The following is a 24999-nucleotide window of genomic DNA, read 5'->3' on the forward strand; positions in this document are numbered from 1 at the left end:
CAACTCCAGTTGTGATTTTTCCATTGAAAAGTCACGTTTATGATTTAGGAATAAGTTATGTTCATTATATTTTAATGCAAGTGCATGACTGGTGTTTTTAAACACTGTTAAGTATTAAGTTGTTTTTTTTAAAGAATTTTTCATCATCTTAAACATCTTCTGACTTCAGTTATTATTTTAGCAATTATAGTGGTTATACAGAGGGTAACACTGTCGCCTTGCACCTCCAGGGCTTCGGTTGGATTCCCCCCCTCGGGTCTGTGTCGTAAATCACTGAATTCATTTGCTAGGAACAATAACTCCCTAAAGCAAACATCTGGAAATTTAAAACGTACCAATCCCCATCTGTACCACGTATGGAATCTCCAAAACCCAATTCGCACGAATTTCCTGCTGATTTGAAAATGAAACACATTTGAGTTGCTCACCTTGTCGTTAAGAGCGCTGGCTTTTGTGTTAGTGAGGAACCAGTGCTCAGTGTGGTACTCAATGAAGTGTATTTTCTGACAGGCAAAAGGAGACCAGCCACCCCCAGGCAGTACTGGCACCTCCAGCAGGGCATCTGGCAGGGAGAAGGTATCGCCGTTTGTGCCTGTAAAGGTGTACGCGTTGATCTCCGTGGGATACCAGTGATACGCTGTGATAGTGAAGTAAGGGCACGTGTCCAGGGTCTTTCCTCTGTAGGGATTGCACAAAGTAGGATTGAAAGTTAACCTTCAAATTCTTCACGGAAAAAAGAAGGGGCTGATTTTAAAAGTGCAACATCAAAGGATTTAAGCAGATCAAATGTATTTATATCATGTCTGTGTATTTCTGTCATTTTTGGTGTCGTTTTTAATACATATAATAGTGAAAACTATTATAAGGAAATGAGCATTTACACAGTATGGCCATATGTTTGGTTGTTTTGCTACAAGGTGAGATATACTCACACACACATTAGGGTGATCTGTGGACTCCTTTGATCACCTCTGTAATTACATTTGGTCTCATTAACCAGTGCCATTTGGTCAAAGACAATGTACTGTAGGACCTCAGAGTTTTAAACTTTTATATCCATGAATGAACTTTAAGTTGGCAGAGAATTCTATCTTTCAAAAACCATCCTCCCTCGTTCTTTTTTACAGTTTAATGGATGTTTGGACCACTGACACACGCCCATACAGGCTTGCATGTTGACACGAGGAGTTTTTTTTTCAGTGGTATAAACAAAGGCGATCAGTATTACAGACTTAGAGATTTATGCAAGACCTTAGAAACGAGAGTCAGATAATTCAGTCCCATAATTGAATAGCATAATAAAATGAACACATGCATTTAACCTGCACCTGAACCTATTCCCTCAATGGTTTTCCAACTGATGGGGAAAACCTAATTTGCATAACAGAGCAGACATGTTTGGCCTGCACGTGCTTGGCTCAATCTCAGAAATGACCATGAATCATCATTTGAAAATGCGAAATGGAAAACAGCAGCTATTGGGAGGATTACAATGTGCATGGGTGGGTTAACCTATTTCCATGGTTTTATTTGCATTGCAAATAACTGGAGTTATTATATCGTATAAAAAAAAAAAAAAAACAGGACCTACTAACAATACTGCTAATTCATTAACAGATTATAAAGGATAAACATATTTTAATATAAGTATGATATTTTGACGCATTCAAGTCGAACTTGTGATAAACTTTCTCATGGATAATGGTGTAAAACCAGTTGAGATTTACAAGACTGTAATCACAGTTCGCTGATGAGACTCTTACAGTAGCTGCAGTAAAACATTTGAATGGAGCAAAATAAATAGAGCAAAACATTTGAATAGAGCAAATTTTACTTTAAAAGTTGTACTACGAATCACTTGCACATTACAGGAACTCGACTGGGAATTCCTGTCACATCCCTAGTATAGTCCTGACCTTACTCCCAGCAATTTTTTTTACACACTTTTGAACCATTAAGGGAGTTCCTGGGAGGCCGGCATTCCAGACGTGAAGCAGACCGTCCGATGGCTCTGGTGTACTGAGAAAACGCTAAGGTACCCAAGGAAAGCTTAAGGGTATCCAAGCATTAGTAAAATGCAGAGGATTATATAAAGATATAAAGGGAGGTTTTACTCTTATAAGTGTGTTCTGGTCTACCGTACAATTAAAAGTCCTGGTTTGACTTAAACACTCCTTGTATTAATTAGCCAGTAGGACTTGTCACAATCAGATAACAATTATGTGTTAATAACGTATCCTCACCACACAGTAACAGCCACATTAAGATTCATTTGAGAGGCTGGTTTCCCTGCTTTTTCCCTGATTTTCTCTCTAATTTATTCGTGTCCAATTCCTCCCCGTCACTAGGGGGCTCCCACATTAAGGCTACTATTACCACTCAGTTGTGAGGGCTGAAGACTATCATGTTTCCTCCGAACCACGTGACGCCAGCCGACCGCATCTTTTCGAACTGCTTGCTCACGGACCATTGGGGTCGGCGTAACACACTTGGAGGACAGCGATATCCGTTCCTTCCGCTTGCGTGAGCTCACAGACGCCCCTGATTGGCTGTAGAGCCGTGATTAATGTGGGAGCACTAAGTACCTCTTATCCCCCCCCTCTGAGAGAGCTCCGCCAATCAGCTCTCGCTAGACCTCCGGATGCGAGCGGTTACAGCTGTAGGGAATCAAACTCGCGATCTCCGGATGATAGGGCGAGCACTTTACCACTGAGGCTCCTTTGGTTTCTTGATTCATGCGCGTTATTAAAGTATATGCAAAATTTGCTATTTGGTACACCAGACAGGATTATGTTTTCCAGCAAGTTAAATTATGCAATGATGGGACTCATTGGGACTCTTACCTCTTGCCACTGGTGCTGCATGGTGTGTCACTGACCAGCGAGAAGGCAAAGCGCTCAGCTACTGTAGCCAAATAGCTTAGGCCGCGTGTGTCTTTGCGGCTCGGCTTGGCAAGAGCGCAGAGGAAGTCATTGGTCAAGGCACGGCTGCTGTCTTTCAGAGGAGTCTGCTCGGCTTCACTCAAGATCTGGACGGAGCATGAGACATGAACACTGTGTAATTCTGTATGAGAACACTTCCCAAAATATTATATTCTCCCACATGTTCTGTGCTGAGCAACTGTTGCACATTTATTTTTAATCTGGTTCTGTCTTCACATGTAATTTCAAAGTACAACAAGTATGAGAATTGCCTTCTAACATTGCCTTCTATCTGACGCTCTCTCATACCGGTGTAGTTAAGGAAATAATGTCAGTAGAAATGATTTTCTTTTCAACATTGAAATAATATTAATCTAACCATTAATCGAATACTATGAACTGCAGGAAGTTTAATTCTCTTTGTGGAATTTAAATGTAGTTTGGATTTCAGGGCTAAACTGATTGAGTGCAACTCTGCGTCTTTATTGATCAATGGCAAACCCACACACTCGTCCTCACCTTCCCTGCTGCATCCAGCACAGCAGTCATCTGTTCGTGTGTTATGTCGGTGCTGACTTTGTTAATAAGCCCCTGCAGTACACGGTTGATCAGTGCCTCATCCAGAGGCTGCTGGAGCTGTTCCAGGAGTGCCCACACGGCCTGAGTTTCAGTATCTGAAACTAAAGTCACATTTGCCATCCCGTACACCGGGTGAACCCGAGCACCTCCGGTGGCATCGGAGAGAATGACACGGAAGCGCTTTGGTGTGGGGTTTGACGAGCCGACGCTGGCTGTGAGGGTGATGTCTAGACCAGCACTGTGTTGGCCAATATCGAATGTAAGCTCACCACTGGCCATGACGAAATCTACATCAGCCACCGCGGGCCAGATCAGAGTAGGACCAATGGACTCAGCCTTCGGCAGCTCCTGTAGAGAATGAAAAGAAGAAACCAAGAAGCAAGAGGAGACATAAGGCCTTTTTTGGTATTTCTTTAGCTAAACAAGAAAAATCTAAATAAATATAAAAAAAAAAACATTCAGTTAATGTTCTTGGACTTTAATTATACATAAATCTGTTTAAGTAAAGCATGTGTCATAAAACATTTATGTACATACTGAAATATGTATTCTTTTTTGAGAAACTGATAAAAATCTAGGCAATAGAGATGGGATTTTCAGACATTGAACAGCATGTGGTCTGAGAAGCTGTTTATCATTCAGGCAGCAGAAATCTCAGCCAAATGAGCTCCTCGAAAAAAGACTTAAGGCGCAAGGGATACAAACAGTGATGGAGATTGATCTCAGCAGCCGAGATCTAATTTTAAGGATACGTGACCGAGGAAAGCTAAAATTACTTATGCAGAGTGAAGAACAAATATGAAAAAAGAAAGAAAAAAGGAAAGCGAGACATGAGAAAGCATGAGAAGTAATCCTTATGCTGACAGTCTCCAGCTTGTTGAGTTCAGTGTTCTGTAAGATCATCTGATTGGCTTTGAAGTGAGACTTTAAGACTTAGGATCAGAGTGTGTTTCATGTGCTTAACCCTATTCATAAGGTCTGTAAGGTCCTAGTTTTTAACCTGGTGTACAGTAGATGTGCACTCTGAGCAAAGTAATGTGTGTGTGATAAATGTGGGTCCAACTCTTCATCACCAATGTGTCTTTTTTAATATGAATATCTCAGTGATTGTACAGTATGCATTTGTTTTAGTGTATGTACTGTACAGTGGTGGCCAAAAGTATTAAACAACATATGCTACGTACATTGTGGGGTGTAACGCGTTACAAAGTAGAGTTAGAATGAGTGTTAGAGTACTTGGATTACTTTTTTGATGTAACAAGTACACAGCGCCAAAACGTGCTTACGGCCACCGCGGGAAACCGCAGAGGTGAGATAGGGGTATAAGTAGTTAAAAGATTATGGGCCAAACTTCACTAAATGATGATGGTAGAATAATTACAAAGGTCTTGACTAAAACAACATGCATGAGGAATCACAAAGGAGTTTTCTTTTTTTTTGCAATGGAAAAGTACTCTAACTAGTTACTCCTATCAGAAAGTAATGCTGTAATGTAACTGATTACCTCTTAAAGACAGTAATTTTGTAATGTAATTAGTTACTTTAAAATGTAACGTCCCCCAAAACTGGCCATGTATTAGTTCTCCTTGTGAACTAAACACTTCCAGGCCTGAAGAGCCTGAACAAAAGGTGATGTCACTAATTAGCTCAGGCTGGGGAGCTGTACTAATTAACTGGGAAAGAAAATAGTGAAAAACTCGCTATGTGACAATGGCATTCAACGCCTTGAGCCATCTCCTGATCTAAACTCAACGGAAAACTGTTGGACAACAGTGAAAAAGTCAGTAGATGTCAAGGAACCGTCTTCTGTACATGATCTTCAGGAATCAGTCGAGCAGGCATGGATTGATCAAGTGACACCAGAGTACTGCAGACATCTTTTTTTTTAACTCTACAAAATATCCAGCCAGATCCAGCAGGTTTTGAAGAATTAAAGACTTTATACCAAATGTTGGTTGTTGTAGCAATTTTCCTTATTACCTTCCTTATTCTTTTGGCCACTACTGTACTGTATAGTATGTGTCCCTGCACCTCACCTGCAGTTGGTACTTCACAGATATGGCTGATGCCACACTGCCCTCCCTGTAAACCTGCAGAGTGACTCTGTTTGTTCGGACGGTGGCCACAGGCAGCCGGGAACCCACGGCAAAATACACCAGTCCCCGTGGATCATCGCTTTCCAGCATGGTGATATTAGCAAAGCGGGCGCTCTGATTAATAGCAGCACCGTCTCCTACTTCATAGATCTCCACCAGGAACCACACTTGGAACTCGGGCTCCTGTGAAACAGCAAACATACAGAAGTTTCAAAGAGCCTGAAAAGCTCCATAGTGTCCATTACAGGATTGTTCAGTCTAACCATGGATTCACGCCACTATTTTTATGCCATTATGCTATTCTACAAGTTTGATCCTTTGAACTATGCTTTTGTTAGAGTTTGGGTCTCGAAATAGTTAAAAACACTCCTATGACACTCCTGGCTTCGTACCTGATCTGGTCGGACCTCCAGATGGAGGACACAGAGAACCTCTCCTCTCCTGCACAGCACCCTGCCCGAGGTCTGCTGCAGCTCCTGTGTCAGATTCACCCCCTGACTGAGCAATGCTGGAGCTGTGAGGTTGAAGGTGGCCCTCCAGAACACGAGAACATCCTCAAATGCTCTGTTAAACACACAAGCCCAAGTTAATCCTGTCCAACATTCCTGTTGGAGATTCTACAAATAGACTAAGAGACAACGCAAAGGAAGACATGAACCTGTTTTCCTGTCTCTGGAGGAAAAGTATGGCTGTCCTGTTGTCTGAGTCTTCATCCAGAACCTGGCCCGACTGAGAACCCAATGTGAAGCCCACAATTCCATTGTGAAGATCACTCCCTGTACATTTTTATGACAAGCATTCCCATTTTATTCACATAGGATATGTCTTCTATTAAAAATACAGTATGTTTGTTACAGTATGTGGGCTTATTTGAGGAAAAGTGTCTTGACCAGCTTTGCTTGACCTGTAGGTGGAGCCAATACCCCAGAAAATGGAAATGGAAGCCTCATGTTTAGCAAATTCCATTTTTTTTAACTACTTTAAATATAGAAATGCTTTGCTCCTTTGTACGGTATGGTAATGGCACCTTATCACAAATATGTCTGGCCAAAGTGAACTTGTGAAATCTATACTCAGAAGTAAACATAACATAAATTGGAAGTCAATAAGTGTGCGTTAAAGAAAGTACTAGAAAGCAGGTTATGATGTTAAGACAGATGTTTGGTCATGGTTAAACAAATCCCTCTATAGAGTGAAAACAGGGGCTGAACAATGTATTTACCTAGAATAATGATTTTGGCAAAGAAAGTGATGCCACTCTCATCCGGCGAGCTGACGATCTGTGCGCCCCCTTCTGGTTCGCTGAGGTAGACATAAAAGACCTCCTGCCCCTCCGGCTCCTGGTCATCTAGAATGAAGAGGCCGACCTCAGCCTCTGTTTGTCCCTCCAACAGAGTGACCATCTGTGACTCAAGTCTAAAGTCGTCCCCATCCCTCGCCCATGTCCCATTGTGTTCCCGAAGGAACGGAGCTCCAAGCAGCTCCGGAGAAACGGTGCCACCGTCATAGACTCGAACCCGAGCACTTACCACCCCCGTCTGCCCTGCCGTCCTACGTACTCTTAGGACAACTTTTTGAGCTGGAGCCCCCTCGAGTTTGTCTTCAGAAGTGCGACTTATTGCTGGACCAATATTTAAAAAACCAAATCCAACAATGACGTCATTGGCGAGAATGGTAATACCAGAAAAGCTGTTTTCAGCTATAATACGCGGACGAGCACTAAGAGAAGTGTAGCCTGCACTGATGACGCGAACGTCGGTTAAGTTCACGTAAAATGTCTCATTAGATTCCATCAGTGAGTCGTCTATGATGGAGATGTTGATGGTGGCAGACGTTTGGCGGCCTTCAAAAAGCAGCTGTCCGTCGGGCACTGGGGTAAAATCTTCACCAGGAAGGGCACTACCTGGCCAGGTCTTATAGTAGAGCCGGGTGCGGTTGGTGCGAAAGCCATAGAGGCGTTGGACGTAGATAGTGATGGTGTGCACGTCCTCAGTAATAGCCAGCTTCTGAGAGTCAGGATGGAATCGATAAAGTCCCAGTGACTCCACCTCTGCCACTGTGTAACCGGGTCTGAACAATCATAGGAACGAGATATGTAAACCCTCATATACCTTACTCATGGCATGAGGCTAATGATATAAATTACATAATATGATTTGACAATAGAGCACATTAGGAAAACTTTATCATAGTTAGAATGATTTCTTTCAAAAACTAAAAAGTATTACCTGAATCTGGCTCCACCTGGTGACATGGTCTCTATAGCAGTCAGGTGAACTGCATGTGAAACAGGCACCGACGTATTATACTCAGCTATAAAAGAGATGCTTTTGCTCCTCTGGCCGTGGGACAGGATCACAGTGCCTGTAGAAAAAATGCAAACACAAACATGATGTTAATCAACAATGTGAAAAGCAAAACCAGCAGAGATCTATTCACAATATCCATTATATGAATTAACATTATTAAAGATTTCTCACTAATGTTAAAATTCCTAACGGGTGAGTGTGAGTATTTGTATGTTCTCTGCACCTGAGTGTGATGATAACTAACCTGAGCTGGGAGTGATCACCCCGGGCTGGTATCCTGATGGAGTCTGTCCAGGAGGGAATCCAGCTCTCCACTGCACGGTCACGTCTCCATAGAGACCCGTCCTGCTGATTAACGCATCGCATCGGCCGTTCCTGACATCAGACACCTGCAAGTCCAAGAAGGCGAAGCCCACCTGGAAAGAAGGAGATTTCTTTACTGAAAAAAACAGTTATAATGTGCTTTGTTTTACAACTACAAGACGTTTGAGAAAATATTTTAGACTTCTTAAAACTCAAACACTTCTTACATTCGTTCATTTATTGCCAACCCATTGCAGGGTACAAACATCCACATGGCCAAAGCACATGGACTGGCGCTGAATTTATTTTTTAGATGTTATACAGTAAATGTGTGTGCCAAAGAAGCTACTTTACCAATCTTGCTTCCCAAAAAATTTCAGTTGTTTTGGCCCTCAAAATGGCCTTTTTTAGCGTTATACTGTCTCGCTTCAAACAATGATAATTTAAAATGGAAATTATTCATATTTCTTATAAGTATTAATACTAAAATTTGTGTAATCTTGTAGAAGCATATGACCTATAAAAATGGTTGCTTACAAACTGTTGCTTAAAAGCATTGCGTGCGAAATTAGGGATTTTCCCCCACAAAAAAAATTGTAGTGTCCGTAACCATGTCAAATTCATACTGCAATATCTTAACAATTTTGCATTTCACAATAATACACTTTTCAGGACTTTTCATGGGAAATCTAAATTGGCCAAGTTTCATCTAAATGACATTGAAAGATTTAAATTCAAAAGGTTATGGACACTACAGAAAAAGTGCATGGAATTAAATTTAACAAATGTGTATGTTTTATTTAATAAAAATATAAATGTGCATGCATATTTACAAAAACGAGGCATGGATCGGGAGATAAGAAGCATTTAGTATTATGAGAAATGGTGTTTCAGAATAAAATCCTATCAAAACTTTTACACCTACTGTAAGTGAGACACTTTTTATCACCATTAATACCATGTTTTGGCCGACACTATAAGGGCACTTTGGAAATGCCAATCAATCTTATACATTCAAACTCCAGGTAAGATTTAAACCCCCAACCCCAGAGGTGCGAGGCGACAGGGCACACTACTAAACCGAGACTCCTTCTTACAGTGTATTTGGTTGCATTGTATTTAAATAATAAATATGTAAAAAAAAATAATAATGTAGTGAAACTGACTTCAGCATTGGCGGCCTCTTCAGGCACAGACACAACCGCAATCCTTGCATCCAGCTGCACTCGAGGAGCAGAGCTGAGCAAAGGTCCAATCAGACTCGCATTCATCAGCTGCATTGTGATGTTAAAACCTGTTGGGAAGAAAACCTGCAAAGAAGAATAGGATGTTTACATAAAAATACTCGATTCTTATGTATATTGTAAGTTATTTATAAATCCATTTAAAGTCCAGTCTTTATGGCCAACACAACAACACAACAGTAACTTCCTGGTTTTGATCATTATATTAAAGACACGTGTATACTTGTTTTTTCATGAAATAAGATTTTTTCTAAAGATATTATGCAGATTTATTATACAGATATACATTACTATAATATTATTAAAATATATGCATGACAAACCTGTGTGCTAATTGGCACAGCGATACTAGCAGACTTCTCTCCGTCCTTTACAACAACGCTCCCAGTTGATCTGTCCTCGGTGAAGCTCTGGCTCGGGGTGGGGTAGCTGATCTGGTATGCGACACTGACACTTCCGAACGTTCCCGCCAGCCTGCTAATGTTAAGTGCCAAGTACCTGCTGCGGTCAGTGGCATTCACTTGTAGATTCTGATGCTCGCTGAAAATGGCAAACACTCCATGTGGCTCGTCGTTGGCACGGACCCGGAGGCGGACGCTGCTGCGATTGGTATCAAGTTCGGCACCGCCCTCCACTGAGCTCAGGAGAACTGTGTAGACCTCGTCCAGCTCGGGCACAGTGTCAGGCAGCAGGGTGACGACGATCTCTGCAACCCGCTGACCGGACAGAATGGTAGCTGAACCTCGGAGGGTGAGAAAGTCACCTGTTCTGTCTGAATCACTCAGGATCTCCCAGAACACCTAGGGGGAAATCCATGTGATATTATTACATTCACCAAAAGTTACAGTGACTTTTATATGTGTATATTTTTATATGTTTTCATATATTATTTTTTAAACAGGTCAATTCTACTGTAATACCCTGACATCACCATAAAAATGTCCATGTGAGATGAGATACAAAAGAGATTCGATTGTGAGAAGGGGTAATAAAACAAGGAGTTGCGTGAGTGTGTGTTGTTCTTACAGTGATGTTTCCCATGACTCCTTCTCTGCGTGTTATAAGAAGGGAGATGTTAAGGGGACCTTCGTGATCTGCGGGTTCGCTGTAAACATGCTCTCTCAGATCCTGTTCGGTGAACTGCACTATGCCGTTGGGGTCACCGAACTTTGCAATCTGACACACAAATATACACACAATGTGACTGTGACAGCACAGTGACACATACCATAGGACAGTGAAATACATACATATTTTTTGCATAGGGGTCAGCCATGATGCAATCGCCCTGGATCGGAGAGGGTTTATGACCCGTGCTTAATACGTGCTTGTACAGGACATACCTGTAGTGTTACAGAGCCTGCTCTGGGGTCAACATCCATGTCCCCAGACACGTGGCTGAGTCTAATCACAAATGTTTCCGCCACTTCCACCTCACCATGGGGTAGAACCTGGAGCTCGATGCTACGTGTTCCTCCTTCTCCATCTCTGAACTGGAACGATCCGTTTACCGGTTGGCCAAAATCTGTGTTAACAGGCGGCAATACTTCATTTGTGTTGGGTCCTAGGATGTTCCACATTATCTGAGAGAAAACAAGGATATTTTATCATTAGGACAATTAGGGAAGAAGATGAGCAACAATCAGAAAGTGTAAAGTTGTAATGATAAACGTGCTTCTATTGATTTGATTTTATTCGATATCAGGTTAACTTTTTTTTTTTTATAAATTTAAAGCATCTATACTTTTCATTTTGACAAAATGAATTCTTATATGTATATAATATATATCTTATATTCCTAAAATAAATTGTTAAGCTTTATCCTGGAAAACCTAAAGACTGGCCATCATAAGCGTTGTACAGTATGCAAAATATGCATATAATACACTACCATGGGTGGAATAATTAATATTTTAACACATCTGTAGTTACACTACTGAGAATATTGCCTAGATGAGCAAAGTGCACGATTAGAGCTTGGAATCAGTCACTTATTTAAGTATTTCATACATGAAGATAACACCTGTGGTGTCCAACAATCAATTGTCCCCCATTAACTCGAGAGGTCATCTATCTATTCTTGGTCAACTGTTCAATCCCTGATCGAATTATCACGTTGCAGAATGTATAAAGCAATGAAAAGCATTAAAATGGAAAGCTTCCCCATATTTGTGAAGTACGTTATAACGTCAGGATGTCATTATCCATATGCTCCTCACCATGGCATCACCCACCACCCCACCGAAGCGCTCCAGAACGAGGACGAGCCTCAGCGTGCTGTCAGGGTTTGGGATGGAGATCACACTCTGATTGAAAAATCGGACCATCCCGCTGGGTGAGTCGCTTTTAGCGATGGTAATCTGCGCGACGAGCCGGGTGCCCAGTATTGCTCCTCCTGATGCTGCGGTAAGCCGGATTTCAAACACCTCGTTATATTCCCTGTGAAAATGTATAAGAATACTTTTATTCTGTCTGATCTTATTTGTATTATATTTCAAGTAAAATACTGTATGAGGTATCGCAACCATTTTAAAGGAACAGAATATTCAGATTTTAAATCTCACACAATATATCAAAACATTTCAGGATAATAAATCGAGTGACACCTAAAGAGTCCAAACCTCACTCACCTGTCCAGATCATCCACTATGGAGACATTAATGTGGCTGACATTCTGGCCATGGCTGAAGGTTATAGTGCCGTTAGATAGGATGTAATCTGAGCCAGACAGTGCAGTCAAGCTTCTCGTTATGTAGTCAACACTGACCTGGCCATACATGCCCACTGTCCTAAGGACAGGGATAGAGAATGTGCCAACATCCTCTTCCACTAAAATCAGAAATAAAGAAAACCATATATCATATCATATCATGTCATGTCATATCATATCATGTCATATCATATCATGTCATGTGATATATATATTTGGATTTTTTACAACATTTCATTGCAATTTCCATTTGCTGTTTCTTGTGGCTTAAATTTAAGTGCTCTATTTAAAGGGGGAAAACTGAGAAAATCATTCCCTGAGAGCTTAACTCAACAAAAACCTGGCAACCTCAGAGGTGTGAACTGAACAAATGAACATGTGGTGGTCTGGGGAGAAAAGAAAAGAAAAAAGCCTGTCTGATGTTACTGGGAATTCTGGCAAACAGCAAAAGCATGGCTACGGTCCTGTACAGGACGCTTTGGGTAACAAGTTGGTTTCAGAAACGCATCACTTAATGCAGTTAATACTGTATGCGTATGGGTGGCTAAAACCATGTTGCGTAATTGTGATGTGTGTGACTTTCCACACACAGTGCATGTCAGGCTTTGATCAAGACCTTGGAAAGCGAATGTGGCAGAGTGAAATGGATATACATAAATCAAATCAATTTAGGCTTTAGTGCTATGTAGTGTAGTAGAGGTGGAATCAGTGGATTATTATCAGTGGAGCCAGTATAGAACTTGTGCCTGAGATACTTTGGAAAGAGAATCCAATTTCCATTTTCATTTACTTCAAATCAGATATACATATAACAGATATATAGCAAAAAAAAAGCATTTTTCAACATGTGAATGCTTTCTCAGACCACCATACTCACAGTGTAAACCTAGAAATCCTAATTGCATTTCTATCTATCTATCTATCTATCTATCTATCTATCTATCTATCTATCTATCTATCTATCTATCTATCTATCTACCTATCTATCTATCTATCTCTGAATTTTTAAACTGCATTAAACCTTTAAAGTGATGTATGTTATGTATGTGCATACCAGTAATGTTAATGTATGAAGAGTCAAACTCCAGGATGCCCTCAATGTTGTCATTCTTCTGGATGACAATCAGAATTGTCGAGATGTTACCTATAGCTGGAGGTTGATCTATTTGGATACCGTGTTCACGTATGGTGAAGTTGAGTGCACTAAGGACAGGAAATAGAATAAAAAAACCACAATGATCATACACAATAGACACTTGAGTATTTAAATAAACAATTATGCTTGAATGCATAAGACGCTTTTCATCATTTCCTTTCAAACATGCTTTGATGCAAAGGTTTTTGTTACTCTACCTTTCATTGAGGAGTTGCACCTGAGTGATGTTTAGGTAGAAGTCTTCGGGTACCTCTCCTTGCAAATCATCCACAATCTTCAGGGTAATGATACTGGAGCTTTGGCCGGGACCAAACAGTAGCCTGCCTGATGACTGCTCAAAGTCCAGCCCGCTCACTGCAGTGTGGCCCTCTGTGTGGTAACTCACCCACACGCTCCCCAGCAGCCCCATGGAGCGCACCACTGTGATATTCACCTAGAGGGACAAGATCTCAGACATAAGACACCTGAATCAGATGTAACATCATGCCTAAAATAGGGCATAATTTTGTATTGGCCATAATGTTTTCATATGTGTCTGTGAAAGTAATTAGGTGGATCGAAAAGGCAACCCACAGATTTGTCATCTTCTGATACACTCTGCAAGGACTGGGAGAAGGAGAAGAGGCCATAAGGCATATCACTGGCTGCCATGGTGATGGTGGCACGCTGTCGACTGAGACTGATGTCTGCACCGGGAGTTAGCGAGGTGAGACTCAGCTCATACAGACGTTTTTCCTCTGGGATATCATCATCCACTGCCTGGAAGAGAAAAGGAGACAAAACAAAACAAAATGAGAAGGGCAGACATATCATATACTGATCAGCCATAAGAATAAAAGCCAATACATTAAGTCCGCTATTCTCTTTGTGCCACTGGGGCAGCTCTGGTCCCTCGTGGCATGACTCGACAAGACCTCAGCCGTTTGCAGTAGGTGCTGGGTTGTGGGGAGGAGCAGAAGTCCATGTATCAGACTTGTTTGCCCGAGGGATTTCAAGGGTGCTGGGTCGGACTGATATCTGGGGTGTCTGGAGGCCAGATCAACAACCTTGAACCTTGATGCACTGGGGGTTTTGCCTCTGTATTATGGACAGCATTGACTTTACTTGACTTTACAATTTGACTGGACAGGCTGGCCTTGCAAAAAACCTTGCATTTAAAAAGTGTTCTTCTGGTTCTCTTACCATCAGCTGAATGGTTGCTGCAGACTGGCGATCTCTCATGATAACTTTTCCTGAGATCTCCACAAATTCACTGATGATGGCTGGTGTGATGTTCCAGTATACCTCAATTTCACCAAAAATGCCTGGCCCCCTAACAAGACTGAAACACCAATCACATGCACACATAACATTATTTAACAGTTAGCTGAGTGTTAAATGATAACAACAACAACAACAACAACAAATGGTACCTGATAAGAGCTGTGCCATTGTACATGCCCTGAGGTTCTCCAATAAGTACATTCCTAGAAGAGTCGGCAATGCCAATGATGCCCAGAGCTCCACGGTCAGCCCTGATCACAATTGTCGCCAGGTCTAATGAACATAAACATGAAAGTTACCAAGCAATAATAGAATTTCCAAGGTCTGTAGGTCATGCTATGTGAACGACCTCTGTGCAGTAGTAGTTTCACAAGGACACTTTAATGACCATCTGTAAAGCTTTATCGTCTCTGAGAAGTTTGCAAGATTATACCAACTTGCAATACAGTTATGCTGATTTACTGCAACTACTGTACTGGAAAAAGCAGAAAATTACCACACACTCACTTCTTGTAGGGTCAATAACAGCCTCATTTCTGGCAGAAAGAAGCTGAACTGTGAATCTCTCTTCACCCTCCAGCTCTGCATCAGCCAAAGCCTGGATCACCACAGACTGCCTCGACTCACTCTGGACAATATAAGAAAACCAGCTGATGATGATGATGATGATGATGATGATTATTATTATTATTAATTAATTAATTATATGTAGGATAATAAAGCGTCCCGAAACACACCCCATTAAAGACAAGCGTCCCATTATGAGGAAGCAGATCATTTCTCCCCTGCTGCTCCAAAAGCCAGATAAGATAGACCGTTCCCTCTCCACCTGAACTTCGCACCACTGTCAGATTCGCCATGGATGCAGGGTCACCAGGAAACTGCGGCTCAGAGACAGTAATCTGTAGAATAAAAAGATAATTTAAGGCATATAAGGTATAGCACGTACAGGAAGCAGTTTGTTATAGACTAGTATCAATATGTCATATGTACTGTTAGTTCCTGGAATCCAAAACGACCCAGAGGTGAATCATTGGCAGGGATGTTAACCAGAACGGAAATGTCGGTTCCCAGTCTGGCTCCTCCTATCACATTTGTGAGTCTGACCAAAAAGGTTTCCATAGGCTCCACAACAGTGTCGTCAGTAATGCTGATCGCAATCATGGCACTCGTCTACAAAGAAAGTACAGCTTTAAGGATGTTTACATATAAACACTTATTTATGCATAATCTGGGTGGCGTATATCTAACAATGATCATATTTAAATTTTAAATATACACCTGTCCATCTTGAAACGTGAGGTTGCCTGAAGATGGGGTGAAGTCGTCATTAGTGGCGATGACCGCTTGAGCTTCCCAGTACAACATGAGCCGGCCGGTCCTACCAGCCAGCCTTACCACTGGTAGATAAAGCACATTACCAGGTGGAGGAACCTCATAGGCGAACACTAATCCAGAAGCATCCTGAAAATAAAGATGCTCTCAACGTTGAATAAAAAAGCTCCCAACAAGCCAGCTCACCTACTTATACAGTACATGCATCACATTCTTTTAGTGAATAAAAGTCCGTAGTGAATAAAGATCACACCTTAGATACATTGAACTGAAGGACTCCTCTGGGGTCGTCGTTTTCTTGAATTGTAATTTCAGCAATCTCCATTCCTGGCCTCCTGATTCTGGGCTGGCCTGCCCCGCTCTGATTTCCCAACAACTCCACACCAGTGATGTTCACCAAAAATGTCTCAGCGAGTTCTGGGATATCATCCTGTGATGATACACAAGCACACACTCAGTTTTTTCTCAGTTAGAGAAAAATCTAACTTCGAAATCGTGATGCGTCAACACCTCAAAATTAAAGCCGCAGTCCCTCTACCAAAGTATATCATAATCTGCCAGGAGACACAATCAAGTCCTCTCAGTCCAAACAAAACTCATGAAGCTTAAAATAAACGAGAGTAAAATACTCATCAAATCTTTTCATTAGCTGATTAGCCAAATCAGGTGCTTGGAGCTAAGAAAACAGTAAATGTACACGAGCAGGGTTCAGAACTCAGCTTTGGCCTGAGCCATCTGATAACTGTGATAACAAAAGTAAGAAAAATTATTGCAAAAATTTTATATAACCTTAATTACTGGCAGCGTTGGGGGACGTTACTTTTAAAAGTAACTAATAATATTACAAAAGTACTGTCATTAAAAGTCAGTTTCTGATAAAAGTAACTAGTTCGAGTACTTTTCCATTGCAGAAAATGAAAACTCCTTTGTGATTCCTCATGCATGTTGACTCATCAAGACCTTTATAATCATTCTACCATTATCAATCAGCAAAGTTTGGCCCAAAATCGGGGGCGGGGCTCATAGGACGACTTTCTGACACACACACACACACACACACACACACACACACACACACACACACACACACACACTAACGGAATCACTGCTGTCTGTCTCATGGATTACATAAATTGTCTAAATAACGGATTACATAAAAAAAAAAAAAAAAACTAAATAACTAAGTACTTAAATGGCGGACCTAACGCGTTACTGTAGATTACTCGTTACATCAAACAAGTTTGGATGGGGTACGTAGTATTGCCCATATGTTTTTTATGTTTCTTTTTGGATTCATTTTTGTTAAATAAATCTTGTATTTGTTAATACTGATATTGGTAATACTGCAACCCACTATGATAAAAAAAAATTTATTATGTTTTTACATAGAATAAAAAGATATAATAACACATTATTATATATTATATATAATAACACATTATATGAAGTGCTGTCCGATTCGTCTTTTAAACTAATGCACTTTTAATTTGTTATTTTTTGTTATTTATTAACTTATACCATCTCACCACCAATAATGTTTAATTCTCCACTTAAATAATAAAATGTCTACAATATTTTAAATGGTTAATAAATATGGGAAAAAATTACCTACTGTATCATAATCCCTGTATTTACCCTTATAAAAGATGCAAGAGGTTGTGTGGGTTAGGCAAATTACTACATGTGTTGCCCTTACAGTACATCCCAAATAAACTGTCCTTATTAGAGTCTTTGACTAAGAAAATAGCACATAGCACAAATAGCGTTTAATTTTGCTGCATTGAAAAAAGTGATGAAATAATTACCGGTAAGATGGTGACAGTTACAAGGACGACAGTTGCATTCTCCATCATGATGACTGTAGCCTGTTTGGGAATGTAGTCCTGACCCTCACTAGCTTGACTGACCAGTGGCAATGAGAGTGCAGGTCTGGTTGTATAGTAAACCGCCACATTCCCAGATGCTCCCTGATCTCTCACAATGCTCAGTGTAATATTGCTTGGACTTTCTACAAGCGAAAAGATCAAAAAGTAATAAACGATGAGGTTGTGCACAGTTCTGAATGCCATACTGTATATGCAAAGATCTGTGCAAGCTATTTACATATTTCGCAGCAATCTTAGGATAGTAATTACTATAAAAATAAGACACTCAGTTCTTTGTGGTTCACCGCAATAATGTGGGTTTAGGCTAATATATGTGTAAAAGTACCCTTAATTACTGTATATTACTTTAACCAAAATATGCTAAGAGCTGATTTACTTGGAGGTTCGCTCGTGATGAAATACTGGGAGTCAAGGTGCCACCCGATCACTCCATATGGAGAGCCATTAGCCTTGATGGTGACCTCAGCTCTGGCACGTTGTGGGTCAATCACAGCTCCCACCGATGGAGCCACAACTCCAACCGTTGTGACATCTGTTAGCACAATAGCCACTTTCTCTGCTAGTTCTGGAACACTATCAGCTAATACAGTCAGTGAGATGGTGGCTATAGTCTGACTCTCTGAAAATGTCACCTAGGAAAAACAAAAATGAAAAGAATCAACAACCATTAGCCTGTGAAAAGAATTATTAAGGTTAAAATCTATTGCCTGTTACTGGAATAAGAGCTTGGCACCACTACAGCGCCTTTTATAGCGGTCCACGGTTCACACAAATCATATAAGGATTTATTGCTCTTGATACTGGCCCACTGATTATTTTCATACCAGAATGACAGCTATCATTTGTTTTTAACTGCTGCTTTATGAAGTCTCACCACTCCAATAGTTGGGAAAATGTCCTCCAGGCTTCCATTGGCTGCCCAGCGCACAGTGAGCCTCCCAAAAGTGCCTCTTCTCCTCTCCAAACTCAGAGAGAAGGAGTTATCAATTTCCAACTCATCCACCTCCAGAGACAGAGAGTTCTGGCCACAAACACAAGACAGGTGAAAATTTCAACAGGGTTTAAAAACAGCAGGCTACAAAAGTCTGATACTCAGGGCCTTGTTTCATATTCATACAGCATGTTACTATTTGAAGGAAATATATGGAAGAAAAAAAAAGTAGATTTGCCATCGTATTTTTTTTTTTTACATTTTTGTCACACTTAAATGATTGAGATCATCAAACTAATTTTAATATTAAACAAAGATAACCCAAGTTCAACCTAAATGCAGTTTTTAATGAGGATTTATTAAGGGGAAACTAGTCCAACAGTCACTCTCCAATAGTACCTGGACCTAAAAAGTTATTGTGGCTAAATTAGAACCATTCTGAAAATTCTGAAAGAGTGGGCCAACATTCCTGGCAAAGAGTCTTCACAATGAGAAAGACTCTTTGCCAGTTTTCGCAGGCGCTTGATTGCAGTTGTTGTCGTCAAGGGTATACGTACAGATGCATATGTACTCAGTACTTGGTTTGGGAGTTTGCTGGCCAATCATGCACAGTAACCACACAGTCATTGAACTATTTCTTGGTGCTTTTGGCAGGAGCGGCTTGACAAGCTGTCTGTGTGTGGTGGCTCTTGATGCACTGACTGCAGCCTCAGTCCACTCCTTGTGAAAGTCCCCAACACTTTTGAATGGCCTTTTCCTGACAATCCTCTCCAGGCTGCGGTCATCCCTGCTGCTTGTGCACCTTTTTCTTCTACACTTTTTCCTTCCACATAAGTTTCTATTAATGTGCTTTGAAACAGCACTTTGGGAACATCCAACATCTTTTGCAATTACCTTTTGAGGCTTTTTCTCCCTATGAAGGATGTCAATGATGGTTTTCTGCACAACTGTCAGGTCAGCAGTCTTTCCCACGATTGTGCTTCCTACTGAACCAGACTGAAAGACCATTTAAAGGCTCAGGAACCCTTTGCAAGTGTTATGGCTTAATTAGCTGATTAAAGTGGGACACTTTGATCCTAGAATATTGAACCTTTTCACAATATTCTAGTTTTCTGAGATTGTGGATTTGGGGTTTTCATGAGCTGTATGCCATAATCATCTCAATTATGAAAATTAGGCACGAGATTCTAATTTTTTGAGTTTCACCTATATATAGTATAAAGATGCTGTTTGAAAAAATTTTAAGTTAAAGACTATATCCTAGGTTTTTACATAAAAAATGTGTATGATAGCATGACAAAAGTGACATTTCGACATATTGTACATTATGTGGTTCTGAAAACTATTGGCAGAAAACTTTCCAAAATCAGTCCCAAATAATTAACTCCTTTAATGTCCCAAATATATGGAAATGGCATGGTCAGAAATTTCACCACAAGTCTCGGTTTGTCTTGAATGAACCTTAACATAGGATTCAACAATTAATCTTTGAATTGAAATAAAAAAATAAAAAAATATTAAATTAAACTTTAATATTTTATGGTCTAAAATTTTTTATTTGATAGCCTTAGCCGTCTCATACATAAACAGCAGTCTAAAACATGGTAATATCTAATCTACTTATATGCATACAAATTATTTCATAAATGAGCTTTCCTGTATTAGTATGTATTGTTTGTTTACAATATATAATACCTGAGCAAAGCCGATGATGCCATAGGTGTCATCATTAGCTGAAATAATCACAGTGACTTGGCCACGGAAACCAATCTCAGCACCTCCTTTAGGGTTCTTGAGGCTGACACTGAAACGTTCTTCCAACTCTGGGGTATCGTCATTGATTATGTTTACAGCTATCTCAAGTTCACTCACTCCAGGCATGAAGAAAAGCTCAGCAGAACTTAATGGGAACAGAAACATTCTTCTTATTGTAGCACAAATTGTACAAAAGTACATTTAATAATGCATATAAACCAAGAATTAGATTTTGCATAGACCATACAAGTCGTCAACTAGTCAGAGTGGATCTTTTTTTTCTAGACAGAGAAGTAAAAGTAACATCCATCCTACATGGCTGGTCAATGTGTCATATTTCATATTCCCTAACAATGTATGCGTTGTATATCTATTATAACACAATAGCTAAGGTAAAACAGTTATTTACCGAGGAATGAAGTCGATTTGGTTGGACACTGAGATCAACTCATATATGACAGAGTCCAATCCCTCTCTAGCTATGATCAGACTCTTCGTGACATTAAAGGACAGGATGGACAGATAGAGGAACTCTTGAGCAGGTGAGGACTTTAGGACTTGAGTGAACTGGATCACTTCAGGCTTCCACATGTACAGTGCCGAGTCGTTCGTTCCAGCAAGAAGGATATGCGCTGAGAAATATATACACTGTTAGTTCGCTGCGTAACTTATAAAGATGTAAAAGTGCTAAAATATAATAACATACGTATGCCAGAAGGAGGAGTGAAAGCATGGACTGAAGAGAGGCCTGGGAAAAGAATGGACTGTGCTGGCTGAAAGAAGGTTCGCTGAGAACTCCATAAAAACACCTCACATGTGGGAGTTGGACCTTTGGCAAAAAAAAAAAAAAAAATGGAAAGAAGAAAGGAAACATTTAAAATCAGACAGACTAAAAACAAAAGTAGAGGTTTAATACAAGCGTAACACACAAATGCACTCCCATTTGCCTGAAGTGTTTCTGTGGTTCAGACTAGGGCTGAACTGACACCGCTACCCCCGGGTAAAATTATAAACCTCTTGATTGGCTGCGGTCGTAGAAAATAAAGCCTGGCTGAGAATCAGCCATTTACTATGCTTAAGATCTGTTCTGCTGTCTCACTATAGTTCTGTGTAACTCAAATCTAAATATGCATCGGAGCCTACGTGTCTGGTGTTTCCTGAGAACACAGTGCATGTTTGGCTTCTACACCATCACTCAAACTTCAAACAGAGGGAGTTCATCCGCTAAACAATGCATAGCCTACATTTAACCTTGTTAGTTCGGAGTTCGATCGTCCATGAAATTATACAGCGAGAGTTTCTTCTCCCAACATTTCAAAACAAAATAACCTTCTGTAACAACCAGCAGGATCGTCTGCCCTCCCGTTTGCATGGTCTCCACTTGTTTGACTTTGGCACTGATGGATAGCGGCTGGGGGTTTTGAAAGCTGCCGTTTATCCACTGGTAGACGAGGCAGCCGGATGAATTTCTGCCTCCGCACGCAACCAAATGCTGGATGTTCCTGTCTGCTCGGGTAAAAGCAGAGAGTGCAGTGACGTCCTGAATTTCCAGTGTGTGATGAAGGGAGAGAGAATTTCCAGTCCACACGAACACCTAACAAAGAAAAGATTAGCACTTAAACAAGCAATTAAAATTTTAATAAGCTAATTGAACAAAATAAACAATATTATATATTGTTCAAATATATATATATATATTATAAAATTCAGGCTTTATTATTTTTTCTTGCACGGATTAATCATAGGGCCAAGTTTGACCCCAATGGCTCACCATAATCGCAGCGTGGTTACCTGGCTGCCCGTGATAACAGCATGTTTAGAGAATACATCACCAGGTGTTTCTTTAAAAAAATAAACGATTCTAGATGGAATGCTGGATAAAACCAAGCTACCATCAAGGAGAACTATTTTAACAAGAATCAAGAATCGGTAAATGTAAGTCGTGGGCCTGGCGTCGGTGGGTTTCCACACCCTATACTACCCAGCTACTGCATGCAGTGTCGGTCCCATTCGAGGAGTTTTAGCTTAACATTTGTTAGATGTTAATGTTTGAGATACAGTATAATAAAACTGCATGATCAGTTTACCCTCACCAGTTAGTCATGCAATTCTTTAATTAATTCAAAAATGCACGTTTAGAACACAAGTAAATCTGCGTATTTTAAAATTGTGATTAATCAAAGACTATGACTGTAATTAATTAGATTAATTAATTAATTGACAGCACATGTTTTAGCACTTATTGACGGCACTGACAGCACATGTTTTGCTTTTAAGGTAATATATAGTTTAACATTTAAAATGTATATTACCTTAACAGCAAAACACGCTGCTTCAAATTCTTCAAGTTTTAAAATGAAATATGAATACTTGATGAACATCATCTTTATTCCTTTACAATCACTCCCATCTCTACTGAGCATACCACTGATGAATCTGACAGTATCGTCAGTAATAACACAAGGAAAGGCAGAATGTTCCCTAACCTGTTTCAGTGCAACAAAATATTCCAGAGTCTGGACAGAGAAGCGTTCAATATACCGGCTTCCCACAGTGCTGGAATGCTCCTGGAACAGAAGGAGAACCAGAAAAATAGTAAGTCACATACATACAGTATACAAATCCTGAAGCAGTTGAAAAAGAAACGAGGTGTCTTAATATGTCAAAGTGGACGGAGAGCTATTGTTGGTGCATGGTGGCAAGTCAAGTAAAAAACGCAAAACAGCCACGCCAGTGGACTCACTAGAGTAAGGTTGAGGTCAGGCTGGAGGCGGAATATGCTGACATTGGCAGCAGGCGGCTTCGTGGTGTCTTCATGGGCCACTGCCACATAGGTGGTGCCATTTACTGTAAAACCCACACAAGAGCCCGGCTTCTGCACACTCACATTCTGTAACAGCAACAAAGGAAATACATAGGAATGTGCTTTTCTCATGTCTCTTTCAAACATTTATATTGGTTCATCTTCCCATTATCTGCATTAACTTTCAGTCAAAATAAGTCTGTAGCAAGTTAAGTAAAACAACAGATTTCAAATCAAATCAAATTCTAATTCAAATTTAATTCGTCACATACAGTACTGTACACGGTCATACATAGTACGATATGAAGTGACCTTCAATAGATTAGCAATAACAAATAAATTATGGATTAGAATAAGAATAATAAAAAAAAATAGAAGAATAAAATATAAAATATAAAAAATATTTTTAAAAACTCAGATGTACTGTAGAAAATTTAGACAATAATTTTGGCTGTACAAATATGGAAAATATGTATGGAAACTGGTATGGAAATTGATTTAAAATTTAAATAGAAATGTCCGGGGAGTGTGCGAATATGTATAACTGTAAAGATGTAATGACCATAAATGTGCAAAAGTGTGCAAAATGAAATAAAATATATTGAAATAATGAAATAGATTTGAGACTAATGTCTCAGTAGTGTTGCTGCATTCAGAATTTCACATGTTTAGGAGAGAAATATTATATGCAAAGGGTCAGTGGTGGCCCAGGCAGATGGGGCTTCGTGTTGCTAATCGGACCCATTAGAAATGAAAAAATAAATAAATAAAAGAAAAAGTCTGTTTTAAATCCTCTTATTGATTATCATGTAGTGGGTTACAATCCACACACCTGAATGGACACAAATACTCCTTGCCACCTGTAGAGGGTGACCTGGTCTTGCGTGAGCATCAAGACCAATGAATCGTTGTCTCCATTAAACACAGAACACCATCCTAATGGTGAGGTGTCTCTGAAGCGCTGATACACAGCTAGATGTAAATAATCTCCCCCTGTCAAATCAATGCAAAGTTTATTTCAATCCAAACAATGGAAGAATGTAACACATAGTCATTACAGTAGCCCTGTGGCCAGTATTTGAACTGTGGTGTAATATACCGTATGCTTTAAGAAAGCTAGTAGATATTGAAATATTGATCTTACTCATGCCGAAGGCTGTGTCTGAGTTGGTCTCAAATTCCACACTGACTGCGGAATCAAGACCATTACTGCGAGCCACTGTCAAATACACAGTACCAACAGTCTCTTCAACTGTTAAAGAGCTCAGAGTCCTAAATGCACACACACACACACACACACACACACACACACACACACACACACACAATGAAACAAGATAAATAAATGTCAACCAGTATGAGAAAAATAGTTAAATAAAGCAATGTGTGTGTGTGTGTGAATGTTTATACCTGTTGCTGGATGGAAATATTCTGAAAAGCCCCAGTGGAGCCTGGTTCTGTAACACAGTGATAAAGTTTTCTACAGGTTCCCCCAGCCGTGCTCCACCAGTAGGGTTAAACAGAGACACTCTGAAGGTTTCATTCATTTCCGGTTCAGCGTCCAGAACTGCCCAGATCTCCAGAGTCTAAAAACATGGACAGATATTTAAACACTACCTAAGGAATAGCATTTAATACCAGTGTTGGGTGTAACGCGCTGCAAAGTAAGAGTTTGAGTACTTGGATTATTTTTTTGACGTAACGAGTA

At 40.2% G+C, this 24999-nt stretch overlaps 1 protein-coding gene across 1 annotated transcript in view; it reads right to left on the reverse strand.

The window, feature by feature from the left end:
- The window catches only part of adgrv1 (adhesion G protein-coupled receptor V1), a 116074-nt gene that overhangs the window by 49650 nt on the left and 41425 nt on the right, over positions 1 to 24999 (reverse strand). The window contains exons 43-79 of the mRNA XM_053481342.1: positions 24702 to 24877; positions 24436 to 24563; positions 24124 to 24284; positions 23232 to 23378; positions 22975 to 23055; positions 21818 to 22082; positions 21195 to 21317; positions 20898 to 21120; positions 20429 to 20633; positions 18677 to 18823; positions 18179 to 18434; positions 17722 to 17924; positions 16170 to 16346; positions 15863 to 16045; positions 15575 to 15754; positions 15319 to 15483; positions 15089 to 15209; positions 14731 to 14854; positions 14501 to 14639; positions 13892 to 14077; positions 13516 to 13751; positions 13217 to 13365; positions 12083 to 12281; positions 11672 to 11891; positions 10796 to 11035; positions 10479 to 10628; positions 9776 to 10252; positions 9375 to 9518; positions 8150 to 8321; positions 7825 to 7960; positions 6819 to 7666; positions 6255 to 6372; positions 5989 to 6160; positions 5537 to 5779; positions 3441 to 3848; positions 2844 to 3028; positions 429 to 678 (exon numbers count right to left, since the gene is read on the reverse strand). Coding sequence (XP_053337317.1) covers positions 429 to 678; positions 2844 to 3028; positions 3441 to 3848; positions 5537 to 5779; positions 5989 to 6160; positions 6255 to 6372; positions 6819 to 7666; positions 7825 to 7960; positions 8150 to 8321; positions 9375 to 9518; positions 9776 to 10252; positions 10479 to 10628; positions 10796 to 11035; positions 11672 to 11891; positions 12083 to 12281; positions 13217 to 13365; positions 13516 to 13751; positions 13892 to 14077; positions 14501 to 14639; positions 14731 to 14854; positions 15089 to 15209; positions 15319 to 15483; positions 15575 to 15754; positions 15863 to 16045; positions 16170 to 16346; positions 17722 to 17924; positions 18179 to 18434; positions 18677 to 18823; positions 20429 to 20633; positions 20898 to 21120; positions 21195 to 21317; positions 21818 to 22082; positions 22975 to 23055; positions 23232 to 23378; positions 24124 to 24284; positions 24436 to 24563; positions 24702 to 24877 — 7737 coding nt within the window. The remainder of the gene's footprint in view (positions 1 to 428; positions 679 to 2843; positions 3029 to 3440; positions 3849 to 5536; positions 5780 to 5988; positions 6161 to 6254; positions 6373 to 6818; positions 7667 to 7824; positions 7961 to 8149; positions 8322 to 9374; positions 9519 to 9775; positions 10253 to 10478; positions 10629 to 10795; positions 11036 to 11671; positions 11892 to 12082; positions 12282 to 13216; positions 13366 to 13515; positions 13752 to 13891; positions 14078 to 14500; positions 14640 to 14730; positions 14855 to 15088; positions 15210 to 15318; positions 15484 to 15574; positions 15755 to 15862; positions 16046 to 16169; positions 16347 to 17721; positions 17925 to 18178; positions 18435 to 18676; positions 18824 to 20428; positions 20634 to 20897; positions 21121 to 21194; positions 21318 to 21817; positions 22083 to 22974; positions 23056 to 23231; positions 23379 to 24123; positions 24285 to 24435; positions 24564 to 24701; positions 24878 to 24999) is intronic.

Source organism: Clarias gariepinus, chromosome 21 (assembly GCF_024256425.1).
Source record: "Clarias gariepinus isolate MV-2021 ecotype Netherlands chromosome 21, CGAR_prim_01v2, whole genome shotgun sequence".
Lineage (NCBI taxonomy): Eukaryota > Metazoa > Chordata > Actinopteri > Siluriformes > Clariidae > Clarias > Clarias gariepinus.